This window comes from Hyaena hyaena, unplaced genomic scaffold (genome assembly GCF_003009895.1).
Source record: "Hyaena hyaena isolate Hyena2069 unplaced genomic scaffold, ASM300989v1 scaffold_202, whole genome shotgun sequence".
Classification (NCBI taxonomy): domain Eukaryota; kingdom Metazoa; phylum Chordata; class Mammalia; order Carnivora; family Hyaenidae; genus Hyaena; species Hyaena hyaena.
The window spans coordinates 961,893-975,293 of record NW_024080832.1 but is presented as its reverse complement, the minus strand read 5'-3'; the positions used below and the strand labels follow the sequence as shown (position 1 = coordinate 975,293).

Below are 13,401 nucleotides of genomic sequence, written 5' to 3'. Positions count from 1 at the left end.
CATTTCCCTGCATCACGGGAGGTGTGGAAGGCCGCCTCGGGGACCAGGGGCGGGGAGGTGTGCCCGAGAAGGCCCCGGGCCCGGCCTGCAGGGCGCGCCGCTGACAGCTCCCTTTCTTCTCCCACCGCCCTCCCCGCCATCTTTTCACTTTGGCTTCCTTCTCAAGCGTGCAACAAGTCTTTGTTGCGCCGGGCGGGCCAGGCGTGGCGGGTAAGGCTTGCGTAGACCCAGTCCCTGCCCTCAAAGTGCTTCCAGGCGACCGCGGGCTCACGCTTTCTTATTTTCCTTTAAAGTCACAGCGGGGAGGAGCCAGGGCGCAAAGTGGAAACGCACGGCTCCAAAACCTCGTCCAGGTCACCTAAAGGAACGAAGCCTCCCTCAGGTTTACCTGCAAACGAGCCAATCGTGTGTTTCCTTTGGAGGATGCACCTTGACCACGGCTCACTCGCGGCCATTAATAAACGAAAAGTCGGGATTTCACAAGTTTCACGTTTGAATTTCCCAAGACTTGAATTTCGCCCGGCAGCCACACGCAGGTTGGCACCGAAATGCACATGCTGACACCTGTCCGCCCAGGGGAAATCTATGAGCCGTGTGTCTGGGCGCAGGGGGCGGCGGGTAGGCCGCGGAATCCTCTCACCGGCGCGTTTCTCTCCACCCCCTCCCGCCCGCGCGGACCCCGCAGGCACGAAACGCCCGCCCACGACCAACGCGCCCCGCGGGCGCCAGGCCCACACGCCCGGAAGGCCCCTAGAGGTGACTCTCCCGGGGACCCCCGTTTCTGGCTGTAAGGGAGCCCTCCCTCAGCGAAAATCTTCTTGGTGATCCCTCTGTGCACCTTCCCGTGTCTCCCGGCCCAGGACAGTGAGGAGTGGGCCGTCGCCTCGGATTCCCAACCCAGGCCTCCCGCGCGCCCGCCCCCAGGCACCCGGCACCGCACGCCCCTCCCCGTAGTCAGCACCCACCCGCGCGGCGGCGGCGGCTGGCGGGCGGCCGCCCTTTTAAATCCCCGGGCTCATTTGCATGGCCCCGCCCCCCACAGTGACACGGCTGGCGCGGGCGGGCCCGTCCCCCCTGCCCCTGGGTCGCTCTTTTTAAGCTCCCCTGAGCCGGGGCTGCGCTCCTCTAATTGGGACTCCGAGCCCGGGCTATTTCTGGCGCTGGCGCGGCTCCAAGAAGGCGTGAGTTCGCGGCCCCTCCGGTGGCTTCTTTTTTTTATATCTATCATTTAATTAAATTATTTATTTATTAAGGCCGCGCACGGGCCGTGCCTAGCTTCCTGCCCCTCGCCATCCTTCGGGGGAGGGTGAATATTTTTGTCCCCCCGCCTGGATGTGACAGATAAATACCCCGTGGGGGCCTGGGCGGCGAGCACGCGGCGGCGGCGGTCTCTGAGCGCCTCTGCTCTCTCTCCCGGTTTCAGATCCGCATTTGCTACCAGCGGCGGCGGCGGCGGAGCCAGGCCGGTCCTCAGCGCCCAGCACCGTCGCTCCCGGCAGCCCGGAGCGCGCACCGCAGGCCGGCGGCCGAGCTCGCGGTGAGTCGTCCCCGGGGCCCGCGGCGGCGGCGGCGGAGGGGGGCGCCCGCGCCCCCGCCTGCACGCCGCCCCTCCTGCAAGCCGCCCAGGGCTGCAGCGCGCGCCTCCGGCTTTATTCCCAGGCCGGGGCTGCGCGAGCCGCCGGCGGGGGAGGGCCGCGCGGCGCGGGGGCGGGCGGCGGGGCCCGGCGGCTCGGGGAGGGCGCCCGCACCCCTTCCCCCGCGCCGCGGGCGCCCTGCGGGGGGCGGGGACCCGGGAAAGGCGCGCGGTGGGGGAGGGGGCGCGCGGCTGCGGCGAGCGCGAGTTGTGCACCCGGCGGAGCCCGGTGCACCTCGCGCGGCCGCCGCTCCCGCCGGAGCCAGAGCCTGAGCCGGGGCCCGGGGTGTGGGGGGCGGGGAGAGGAACAGGCTGCGGCGCAGCGGGCGGGCGGGGGGCCGGGTGCCCCCCGCAGCCTGGGGAAGTTCTGGAAGTGAGGGGGATGGGCAGGAACCCCGCAATTCGGCCCCGTTCGGGCTCGGCCTTTCTCCTGGTGCCCCCTCCCCCCCCACGCAGATGAGGCCGAGTCGCCGGCCTGGGTTTGGGGCTTCACCTGGACCCCACCTCTGGCCCGGCCCGCGCCTCTTCAGCCCCCAGGGCCGGGCCTGCCCTCCGCCCCCACAAACAGGTTTCTCTGCTTTGCAGGGCTCTGTTGGAACTAGTCCCTTTGACTCCCCGTTTCAATTTTTTTTTTTTTTCTGGGGCTTTATTTTGCGGGGAGGGCGCGGAGGGAGGTGGCTTTCTTCCTCTACCCCGCGCCCGCGCGCGCCAGGTTTCCTGCCCCAAGGCGGGCTTGGGTGCCCCCTCTGGCAGGAAGTGGGGCCGGGTGCACCCGCGTGGCGGTGCATGCGGTCGGGGTGCACCAGTTTCCCGCGCCTGCAAGAGCAGCCTGTGCCCCTCCCCCCGCGCGCTCTGGCCCCTAGTCCCTCCGGCCGACCTGCAACGGCCCGGCGCAGACACTTGCAGAGTCACCCTGGAGCCCGGGCCGGAGCAGGGGGCGACAGGGACTTAATCGGTCTCCGGGCGGGTAAGGAAAGTGGCGGGCTAGAGGGGTCGCCAGGAACCTACTCCGTCCTGCTCGCCTACTTGCTGTGTGACCTTGGGCAACTCATCAGGCCTCTCTGGGCTACTTTTTTCCCGGAAAACAAGGGAGCGCCGTGAGGATTTCCTAAGGGGCGTTCTTGTAGATTCCCTGAGCATTTGTGGAATACACACTGCGTGCTCTGTGTGTAGGGGGGACAAGCTTGAGGCCCTGAAGGGCTTATTACAGACTGAAGGATTGAGGTCGGGCCCTAAACATGGCTTCGCGTAGCCAGGCCTCTGATTTTCAGAAACAGGTGGAAGAGACAAGCATTTGTTGGTCTCACCAGAGAGGGCCTCAGGCCTTCATTCAGTTCCTGGAGGCCTGGATAGGGGGGGTTAGAGAGTGGATTAAAGGGTCCCCAGTAGCGAGAAGTGGGGGGAAAGCACCAGATGATGCAAGAACTTCCCCAGAGACCCACCAGGATTCCCAGGCCTGCTTGGGCCCGGGCTTCCTGGGATTAGGGGCTGGCTTGGCCCAACTGGAACCCCCTCTGTGAGGGGGCCTTCAGCAGACCTCATGTGAGGTCAGCACTCATTTAGGCTGATTAATTTTGATGTTTAGTTTGAAGGGAAACCTGTGGTGTAATATAAGATTCTAATCACTGCCTGTAATTACAGAGCAGGCCAAGCCACTAATGACGGAGCAGGATAAATCACCAACCACCTTGTTTAAAAGGGTCTTCAAGTCTGAAATATTATAAAATAGAATAATTACCAGACGAAGTCTCGCCGTCTGGAGAATCTTGATGTTTGGGGATGGGGGCCTCCGGCTCTCAAAAGTCCCAAGTTTGCAGGAAAAAAAACTTTTTTTCCCTCTCATCGAGTTAAAATTGGAAATTGTCTGAAAAGGAGGAAGAAAAGTCATTTTCAAATGTTCTAGTTTTTGCTTGGAGCAAGGTTTGATCTTGCATCATCAGTCTCGAGAGGCGGTTGGGGTAGATGTCTTACCGTTACCCCCATGTTACAGAGGGAAGGTCTTTTAGAAATGAGGCAGCTTGGGCCCACCCTTTGTCAAGTGCCACCAAAGACTGGTTACCAGGGAGGTGTAGAGCCATAGGTCTCTCAGGTTGCGCATCTCCATAGCTGGGAAGACAGATGGGGTGGGGCACCCTCACTGCCTTAAGCTTCTGGAAGAGGCTCCCAAATAAAGGGGGCAGATGTTCCTAGCAGTGGAGGTTTTAGGTAAACTCAAAATTGGCGGGGCTGAAGAATCCCAAAATGGCCTATAAGAAGAGGGAAGATGCTAGAAAAGAACGAAGGAGCTTTGGAGGAGTAGCCCTGCCCAGGCTGGGGTGGAGGGCGGTGCGTCGGGGAGGGCACCTAGCATCTGTTGGAAGGATCCATCTCAGTGGAGAATTCCTGCCCCTCCTGAAAGCAGGCATCAAAGGAGAGGATCTCATTTGACTCCAGGTGGACGGGGTAGAAGAGGAGCTCCACGTTTCAGCTTTGGGTTTCTTTTCCTCTCCCATGCAGCTTCCTCCTTTCCAAATTGTACCTGACCTTGAGTCCCCAAGGCTTTACCCAGGGAGAGAGCAGAGAGAACTAACTGGCGGGACGGGCACCATCCCTGGCCTGGCGATTGGTATAGGGTCAAGGTTGGCCCTGGTAGTGCCTGGTCCTGAGGCTTGGGCTGAGCAGTACTCTGCGCCAGGCGGGCTGGGGACTGATGCCCATGGCTGCCAGATGGATGCCCGAGGCTTATTCTCTCTGCTTACCTTTCCTCCCTTGTTGTCTGAGCCACTCAGGCTTAGTTTCCTCTTAAGAAATAGGGCAGCTGGCTAGAGGGGGGACCCCGGGCCGTGTGAGGCTTCTTGCTCTCGCCCCCCACCTCATCCACACCTTTGCCCTGGTGACCTCACCCACATCTTGGGCCTGGGCCCTGTGGGGGTGGCAGAACAACAAAGCGCCCTTCTGAGCAAGAGATAAGGAGCTGATTAGAGCCAACGGCTCGACCCCACCCCTGCGCCGGGGCTGGGCAGACCCTCCACCCCCACCAGCCGAGCAGGGTGGGGATCCTGGGTCCCTGGGAGCAGGCACATCAGCACAGGCCACCTTGAGGGTGGGAGTGGTAAGGGGGGGGTCGGATAGGAGGCGGCCGAAGCAAGGTGTTGTGTTTGAAATGACTTTCCCTACTCCATAGCATCCCAGCCATCGCTCCTCCACCTGCTCCGGAGAGAAGGGAAGATGAGCGAGTCGAGCTCGAAGTCCAGCCAGCCCTTGGCCTCCAAGCAGGAAAAGGACGGCACTGAGAAGCGGGGTCGGGGCAGGCCGCGCAAGCAGCCTCCGGTGAGTCCCGGGACGGCGCTGGTAGGGAGTCAGGTGGGTGTCCGAACCTTTGCCTCGGTTTACCCCCTCTGGGCTAGGGAGGTGCCAGGTGTCTCGGCAAGTGACAACTGGACCGGAGGGGTGCAGGATCCTCTCTTGGGGTGCGTCTCGCACACAAGCACCCAGCGCACGCCCACCGTGGTCCGTTCCTGAGGCCCCAGGAGAGAAGTGGGGGCTGAGGAATCTTGCTGGACGATCCGGCCAGAAGCGACTGTGGTCAGACTCTGGTGGACTACCCACACTTGACTTCCAGTCTGTCATGGACCCGCGCATTTATAAAACACGGAAACGATGAGTTACGTGTGTGTAGAAGTTCCCCATTTCCAGTCCCGAGATTCCTTGCACGTACTAGTCTGTCAGTTAACCGTGAAAGTTTATAAACACCTCCACTGTCGATTTCTGTATGTCCTTGGTGCAGGCCTGTACCAGAAACCTCCTGGGCCACCACCTATCCATGGGCCTCCCTTCGAGTGGCCCTGGGCCAGGCTCGGGCTCTGTAAAAGGGAAACTGAAGCCTGAGAACTTAAAGCTATAGGGGAGGTGGTGAGAGAGTGACCCTCGACCCCAGTGCTGTCCCTTGCTGAGGTCTCCTGGGGTTAGAGAGCCAGCCTGGCCTTGTGGGGGGCACCGTAGGGAGCACGGCCGGTCAGGCTGTGGGGGACCCCTGTCCTGCGAGGGGGGAAGATTTTGGATTCTCTCAGAGGTGTAGTAGCTGGTGAGGCCAGGGAAGAGGAAAGGGATTAGGGGCAACCCCTACCCTGTGCACAGTGGGTCCCGGGTTTCCGCACCTGTAGGTTGGAGAGCGCCATCTATAGGGGACATGACGAGCGTGGGGAGTCGGTGGTGACATTGACCTGCCGCCACAATGTGCGAGAGGGGAAAGGCCAGACTGATTCCTTTGGTCTCCACCTCGATCCTGTTAGCTGGGCTCCACGGGGGGGTATCCAAGAAGGGGTGTTGGGTCACTGGACCGTAGTTCTAAACAGCCTCTGGGCAGCCACCCCGAAACCGTTTTTATTCTGTCAGGCTTACTAAGATGTCAGCGGCAACCGTGGCCGGGATCTCTGGGTTTCTGACATGCGGGCAGTAATTCCTTCTCCTGGAAGTTCCCTCCACTGGGGTGTGGGGGGGGGGCATCCTTTCCCCTCTTGACTCCCCCACAGTCTCCAGCATATATCATCTGAGGGGGTAGTCTTGGCCCACCGCTAGGCGGTTCCACATCCTTCCTTTACTTTCTACAACGCCCTGTGAGGTGAGTCTTGTCACCATTTACTGTCAAGGAATCCGAGGCCCAAGCATTCTGTGTTTTGTTCCGAGAGCTTAGAGCTGTTTCGACGGCAGAGCTGCCTGACCGTATCTTTCTGCCCCGGTGACACCTTTCCCTTTTTGGCTTCTTGTCATTTTGCTGTCACAGGGATGCATGGGAGGGGCTTTGCAAAAGACGGTCAAGGTGAGAACCTGTGTCATGAGGGCTTGCCTGCCCTGGTGCCTGTGGATTTCTGGGTCGGGGTGATGGCTTGCCGATTCAGCCTCGCTGGGGTCAGGGGAGAGAGCTGTGTCTTCGGAAAGGGGTGGGACAGGTGGCATCTGATGACCCCATCTGTCTCTGCAGAAGGAACCCAGCGAAGTGCCAACACCGAAGAGACCTCGGGGCCGACCAAAGGGGAGCAAAAACAAGGGTGCTGCCAAGACCCGGGTGAGGACAAAGGGGGGAAGGGGGAGGCCCCCCTCCCCAGGGCCACAGCTGGGGGGCTCACTGGGGGGGACCAGACCCCGCCCCCTCTTCCCTGGCATATGGGCATCGTTGAGTCTCTGCAAATTGGGGGAAGCAGGGTGATTGGGTCTTCCTTCTGGGGACTTGGTCCTGCCCAGGACAAAGGGGAAGTCAGGTCAGAAGTCCTGCGGCTGCGGCTTCCTTGTCTGTAGAAGGAACAGCTGCACCAGTCCCTGGGCCGAGAGTGGTTCCTTCCATTCCGGGGTTCCCAGGGTCCCAAGGGAGCGGGGATAAGCAGGGAAGGCCGGATTCACAGGGGCATCAGCCTCTTGGGGAAGTTGTTTTGTTTTTTATTTTATTTTTTCTGAGACACGACTCATATCCTCTGAGTCATGGGTGGAGGAGGGAGTGGGGGGCGTGTGTGTGTATTGGGGGGGGGCAGCGTGGCTGGCCAGTCATCACCAGCTGGACTCGGGTGGGCCTGCCGGGGTGACAGTCCTGGCTGCCCTGAGCAGCGGTAGGTAGTTCCGCCCCTCCCAGCTCTCCCTCACCGTCGGGGCCCTGGCCATCGGGGGAGTGCCGTCCAGGACAGTTTTGACTTAGTGGCTCTTTTCTCGGACCATCTAGAAAACCACCACAACTCCAGGGAGGAAACCAAGGGGCAGACCCAAAAAACTGGTAGGCCAAGGGGCGGCGGCAGTGGTTCGGTTTCTCTGGGGAGGGCGGGGAGGGTGGGTGATGCTGCTCCTGGGTGCTCACCGTGGAAAGGTAGTCACCTGAGCCAGGCACGCTAGGGCAGCCTCACTCAGCCAGGCCTAGGGAGGGAAAGGGATTCTGGGTCCTGGCACCCAGCCCAGGGCTGTTAAAGGGCTGTGGCCATAGAAGTAACGGGTCCCAGGTACAAACCAGCCTAGACCCCTGCCTTGCCCTGCCCTGCCCTGCCCTGGTGGGGGGCTGCCTCTCCTACAGACTCAACTGCTAGGGGGAACTTGGAGGCCATCTAGCCCCTCCCCACCCCCCACTAATAGAAATGAGGAAAGGATGCCACCTGGGCATAGGGTGACATTTGTCCTCACGTATCCATTTCGGAGTCCCCCCAAAAAGCTAGAAACGGAGGGAGGTGGGCGGAGTCAGGAGGCTGCCTGTGGGGCCTACGCTGGAGTTTAGGGCCACCCCAGCCTTGTTCCTCCTGGCTGTTTTCTACCCCAAACCTGCTCCCTGAACTCCCCGAGGCCTTCATTCCTCGAGCTGAGCCACCACCAGGGTGAGGAGGGGGGTCGGGGGTGCTGGCTGGGCCCCAGGAGTGAGTAACAGGAAACAAGTTGTTTTGGAGTCTGTGCCTGGCACGGGGGCTGCAGGCCCGTGCGGTGTCCCGACATTCCCGCCCAGTGAGTGAGCCCGGCGGCACACACTTCCCCTTCCTCCCCGCCCTGGCCTGGGGTCAGTCAGCGGCCCAGCTCCACAGCCCAGCAGCTGCCCCTGCGGGCCAAGGCCACCTGGTTCCCCTGCGCTTGCACCCAGCAGGGGGGGCTCGCGCACCCTGCAGCCACCCTTTCCCCGGCCCTCTCCCTGGCCACCTCTCCCTTCCCCTCCCACAGAAAGCCAGCTACTTCCTCACTTCCCGGGTCCGTGCTGCACCGAGCAGTGCGGGCCCCCCCCGCTGCACCCACCCTGGGCCCCAGGTCCAAGGGGGGCCGGCTCCGTGTGAGAGCAGTGCGTGTGTGGGTTTTTTCCCTCCCTTTAAATTCTTCCTTTTTTATGAATGAAACTGGGCCGTGGAGGTTGCTGAGTCACTCACACACTCAGCCCTGACTCATCTCCCTTCTGGAGAGCCAGGGAGCATGGAGAGGGGTGGGGGCAATCTTGGCCTGCACCCCTTCCCCCTGGTCCCCCGGGAGTGGAGGGGGGCAGGCCTGGCACTCCTGCTGACTGGCCTGCCCACCGCGCAGGAGAAGGAGGAAGAAGAGGGCATCTCGCAGGAGTCCTCCGAGGAGGAGCAGTGACCGCGCCGCGCCGCCCGCTCCTGCACCGAGGAGCAGTTTCCTTCTGGGACTGGACAGCTCCGCTCCGCTCCCACCGCCCCCGCCCCTTCCCCCAGGCCCACGCGTCACTGCCACCCACCTGCGCCCTCGCCACCACACTACACAGCACACCAGCCGCTGCGGGGCCCCGAGGCCCAAGTGGGCAATGGTTTCCTTTGGTCTCGGCTGCCAGCGACCCCTCCCCCACGCGCACACTTGCCCCTCCAGACAAAGCCGGTGTCTCACCTCGCCGCACCCTGCCCCTGCTGCGTCCCCATACTCGGCGGTGGGGACGTTGCTGACTGGGCTCTTGGTTTGGGGGTCCCTTATGCTTCCCCACTCCCCCCTCCGGCTTCCCGCCAAGGGGTCTGGGAGGGCTCCCCTGGCCTTAAAAGGGGCCCGGGCCCCGCCTCGTTCTGATCTGCCCCACTCCACTGCACTGGCAGCAGGTATGGCCTGCGGGGAGGGACACTGGGCCCCAGGTGCGGCTCACACCCGCCTTTCTTCCTTCCCACCCTGCCTAGTCCTTGCTCTGGGTCGGACAGCCCCGTCCGGGGCCCTGGAAGGCAGGCAGGAGGGGTCTGAGTCCCCTATCCTCCCCGGCTGGGCTCCAGCCCGCTCACCCCCACCCCGGAATCCATTGCAGTGGGGGCAGTTCGGTCACCCTTTATCCAGGAGGCCCGGGTTCCCTGTGGCAGTCACCTAAGGTGGGCTGGAGCCGCTGCCTGACCCCATCCGCTTCCGCCCTAGGCCTCAGTTTCCCCTTCCCTCACACGGGGCACTAATAACAAGGAGCTAGCCTTGCCCACTCCCACCCTTCTGCTCCTCCCCACCCCCCAAGGTTCTGGTTCCATCTTTCCTCTGTTCACAAACTACCTCTGGACAGTTGTGTTGTTTTTGTTCAATGTTTCCATTCTTAGACATCCGTCATTGCTGCTGCGACCAGCGCCAAATGTTCATCCTCATTGCCTCCTCCTGCTCTGCCCACACCCTCCTCCTCCAAGATGCTCTTAGGGGAAGGGGCCTGGGGCAGAGCAGGCTGGGTTACCGACCACCCCAGTCCCAGGGAAGGTGGGGCCCTGCCCCTAGGATGCTGCAGCAGAGTGAGGAGGGGGGGGGCCTGTATTGACCGGCAAGGGTGTAGGGGCCACCTTCTCCCCCTGTTCTGCCGGGGAGGAGGTAGCCATTATTTGTCCCAGCCTGGGGCCCCCCCATCTGGTTTCCTATTTGCAGTTACTTGAATAAAAAAAATATCCTTTTCTGGACTGGAGTCTTTTCTTTGGTGGTAGGTACCTGGGGTAGGAAGGCTGGAAACCAAACATCTAGTTGGTGGGGGGTGGCTTTCAAGGTGCTCTCCAGGCTGGGGGTGGGGGGAGGGCGGACAAGCCTTAGCTCTGGGGAAGGTAACTCCAGCCTCTCTTGAAGAAACCAGCCACACCCCTAGCCACAAAACATCTTTATTTACAAAATATATATACTGAATACTATACATTAAGCCCTGTCACCATGGAAACCAATCCAAAGCCAAGCTGGGGAGGGCTCGGAGGAGGGTGGTGCCCACGAAACCCTCCCACCACCCTTCCACCCCAGAAGGAAAAACCTGTATTAGCCCCGTGGGTGTGGATGGTAGGCTCAGCCCACAAAGCACTGAAGGCCTGGGGGGAGGTGCTACTGGGGACGGATGGGAGGAAAGGAGCCCTGGTACCCAGCAGGGGGAGCTGGGTGAGTACACGTGGGGAGGGAAGCAACGGGCCCCGGGCACTGCCAAGACCCCATGGTTCTGGAGATCGGGGTGGGGGGCGGGGGTGGGCGGGGGCGGGGCAGGTTAGGTCTTGACATCAAGCAAGGGCATCCGCTTGTGCTGGTAGCCGCTCTGCCAGCCATGTACCACCTGTGAGGGAACAGCACATGCCACCACACAACCTTGGAGCCCCACCCCCACCCCCGGCGGTGGCCCCAAGTCGGGGACAGCTGAGGGCAGAAGCGGGCTCCTGTTTCGGGGGAGCCTGGAGGAGAAGACCGCGGACAGACCGCTGCTGATTCCTCTAGCCCCGAGTGCTCACCTTGGGGTCTCCCACATCGGACAGCAGCTCCTGCTCAGCCTCATGCAGTTCCTCGGCGGGGTCGTAGCTGTACATGGGGAGCAGGTGATGGCGAAGCCGGTCCACTCTGGGGAGCAGGGGAGGGGGCTCAGCCCAGGGGGGTGCCCACTCCCTTCAAACCCCTGACTGTCCAAGGCCGGGGCACTTGCAAGGGGGTACCATTAGGGGCACACAAGGGCTCTAAGGATGCAGGCGCGATGCTACAAGGGGCCCCTCTCCGGTGGGAAAGCCGCATGTGGGCAGGAAAACCTGCCAGTGGGGTGTAGGAGATTTCAGACTTGTATAACCGTTGCCCAGGGGCATCTTAACATGGATGTACAGAACCCAGATCCCAAGGGACAAAACTGACGCAGAAGGCAGGGCAGGTAACACGGGGCAGGGACACTCACCGCTTTTTCTTCTGGACATACATTACCTGTAACAGAGACACAGCACTGTGGAGGCTGCAGAGCGAGCCCAGGATGGCCCACAAGTGAGAGAGACCCACCTCTACCCCTCCACTCCCCAAACGGCTGGACAGCTGAGAAGGTGTGTGCGGGCTGGATTGGGCCCACCCAGTGCGGTGAGTGCATGCGGGGGCTCCTTACCACAGCCACCACCACCCCGACCAGGGTGATGAGGAAGAAAGGCCCCAACACATAGCCCACCATGGAGTCGCTGTTGGCCTGAGGGACATAGGGCACTGTAGTGTTACTCATGACATCGGCAGCCGGAGGGCTGGGTGGTCAGCATGGGCAGTAGTGCCTCGGGAGGGCGCCTCCACTGGGCTCCCTGGGGAGGAGGAAGGGAGGTTATCAATTTCAAGCTCTGGATCCCTTCCCGAGAGCTGTGAGGTATCACAACTTAGGGCAGGCCCTGGGGGACAAAGGATCGTCAGGCCAATGTGCTGGGTTTAACCCTCCAGTGACTCTCGGCAAACCCTGGGTTTGGAGGGCACCCAGGGGAGGTCCAGAGTCCTACTCAGCTCCTACTCCCAGATCAGGGTGTGGCCCAGCTCAGGTGCTGGCCAAACATTTGCACATCTCGACTGGGCAAAGCTTCGACACAGGCTCCCAGCTCCTGCTCGCACCTCCTGGGACGCTGGGCTGCCAGCATCTATCCAGTGGAGCACAAAGGGGAGATCTGGCGAAAATATGAGGGTCCTGCACTGCGGCCCGGGGGTGAGGGAGGAGCATTTGAAGGAGGCAGCCTCAGTCCTGGTCCAATCCCCACCTTTTAGGCTACAGGCCCTCCCCAGGCCCTCCCTGTCCCCGGTGTTTCTGCACACACACAGCCTGGAGAGCCTCTCTCCACACTGGTCTCATGTGCCAGGGTGGACACAAGTGGGCAGGGCTGGATTGTATCTGCGAGGTGATGTCACCTCCCTCTGGTTCCCACCCAGGGCTCCGCCCAGGTCCCTCCCCTCTTAGCGGGGGCTGACAAGCGGGAGGTGACAGGGTCAGCTCCCATCAACAGATGCAAGGAGACTGTCCATGGGCTCCTGCACGCAGACCCCAACGTCCCTAACCCCGCTTCGCCTGGTCTCCATCGGAGGGCAAGGTATGAACTACTTGTCCCGGTGTCCGTCAGGGCACCAAGCTTGCCCAGTCGCAGGCACACCGTCCCACGGTCGAGGGGACATGGCCGAGGTGGGGCGAGTGACAGGCCGCTCCTAGGATGCGGACCAGCATAGGCGAGTGGGAGGTAGTCCCCGCTGCGCTGGGCGGCTCAGGCCGGAGGAGGGAGGGAGGTGTGGGGAGCGGCGCGCAGAGGGGCCCGGGAATCCCAGAATCCCTGCACTCCGAGGCGCGGGCCCGTCCGGGCGCTCTGCAGCCCATCCAACCCGTTCGTGCCTTACCTCCCGCCGCTGTAGCCCGGACAGGAACGCCCTCGGTTGGCTCTCAGGCCCCGGAAGAGCCGGCAGGCGCGTGATCAAAGGACCCGGGGAAATGGGCGGGGCCTCAGTACAGGGGCGCAGCCAATCCAGTGGCCGAAGGCGGACGGCCCGGAGACCGCTGGAGCGGCCAATCCCGAGGTGGGGGGTGCGCGGTGCGAAGGCGGGGACGGCCCAGGTTGCAGAGTCCACCCCACGGCAGCAGGGGGCAGCCGAGCGCTGCGCAGAAGGGGGGAGGAGAGTGAGCGGGGAGGGGCGGGGCCGGGGCTGCTTCCCGGCGTCCCCCGGGGCGGGACACCCGCGGAGCGCCGCGCCGGGGAGCTCAGGTGACTGGGAAAGGTGTGGCGTCCGGCTGGCTCATCCTTCTGGGTGGAGTTCAGGTGTAGGGCCGAGCCACGCCCTAACGTTTGGCCGAGGCGTGCGGCGACTTCTCTTCCCCGCCGGACCCTGCCCCGGGCCCACCGGGACTCCATTAATGTTCATTTCGCCTTCCAAGCCTCCTAGTTCCTAGTGGTCCCCTGGGCCGGGTTCAGAGAATAGATAGAGTGACAGCCCCGGGTTAGGTCCTGCCCGGCCGTGGGACCTGGGCCCACTTACCCATCCACCCGTCTCTGCGCCTCAGTCTTAACGTCCGTAAAACAGGCTGAGGTGCAGATTAAGCGAGGAATTCCGTGCCCTGTTAAAAGCCCCGTTAACCTTTTTGTGGGTTT

The 13,401-nt window shown here is 62.3% G+C and overlaps 2 protein-coding genes across 5 annotated transcripts; one reads left to right on the top strand and one right to left on the bottom strand.

Moving 5' to 3' along the window:
* The first annotated feature begins 1,069 nt into the window (after nt 1-1,069).
* Nucleotides 1,070-9,981, top strand: HMGA1 (high mobility group AT-hook 1). 2 transcript variants are annotated; one of them, XM_039241820.1, is made up of 6 exons: nt 1,070-1,181; nt 1,424-1,537; nt 4,797-4,942; nt 6,594-6,677; nt 7,323-7,373; nt 8,645-9,981. In XM_039241820.1, the coding sequence occupies exons 3-6, from the start codon at nt 4,841-4,843 to the stop codon at nt 8,696-8,698; spliced, it is 291 nt and encodes a 96-aa protein (XP_039097751.1). In that variant the 5' UTR covers nt 1,070-1,181; nt 1,424-1,537; nt 4,797-4,840; the 3' UTR covers nt 8,699-9,981. The 2 variants fall into 2 exon arrangements, with proteins under 2 accessions (XP_039097751.1, XP_039097750.1); XM_039241819.1 differs by having other exon boundaries at nt 4,797-4,975.
* A 176-nt stretch (nt 9,982-10,157) lies between these two features.
* On the bottom strand, nt 10,158-12,757 carry SMIM29 (small integral membrane protein 29). 3 transcript variants are annotated; one of them, XM_039241865.1, is made up of 5 exons: nt 12,656-12,757; nt 11,406-11,589; nt 11,208-11,233; nt 10,780-10,846; nt 10,158-10,607 (listed from the first exon to the last, which is right to left on the bottom strand). In XM_039241865.1, exons 2-5 carry the CDS (start codon nt 11,514-11,516, stop codon nt 10,542-10,544), a joined length of 270 nt encoding a protein of 89 aa, XP_039097796.1. In that variant the 5' UTR covers nt 11,517-11,589; nt 12,656-12,757; the 3' UTR covers nt 10,158-10,541. The 3 variants fall into 3 exon arrangements, with proteins under 3 accessions (XP_039097796.1, XP_039097794.1, XP_039097797.1); XM_039241863.1 differs by having other exon boundaries at nt 10,780-10,885; nt 12,656-12,754; XM_039241866.1 differs by having other exon boundaries at nt 10,780-10,885; nt 11,466-11,589; nt 12,656-12,754.
* Nucleotides 12,758-13,401: the final 644 nt, after the last annotated feature.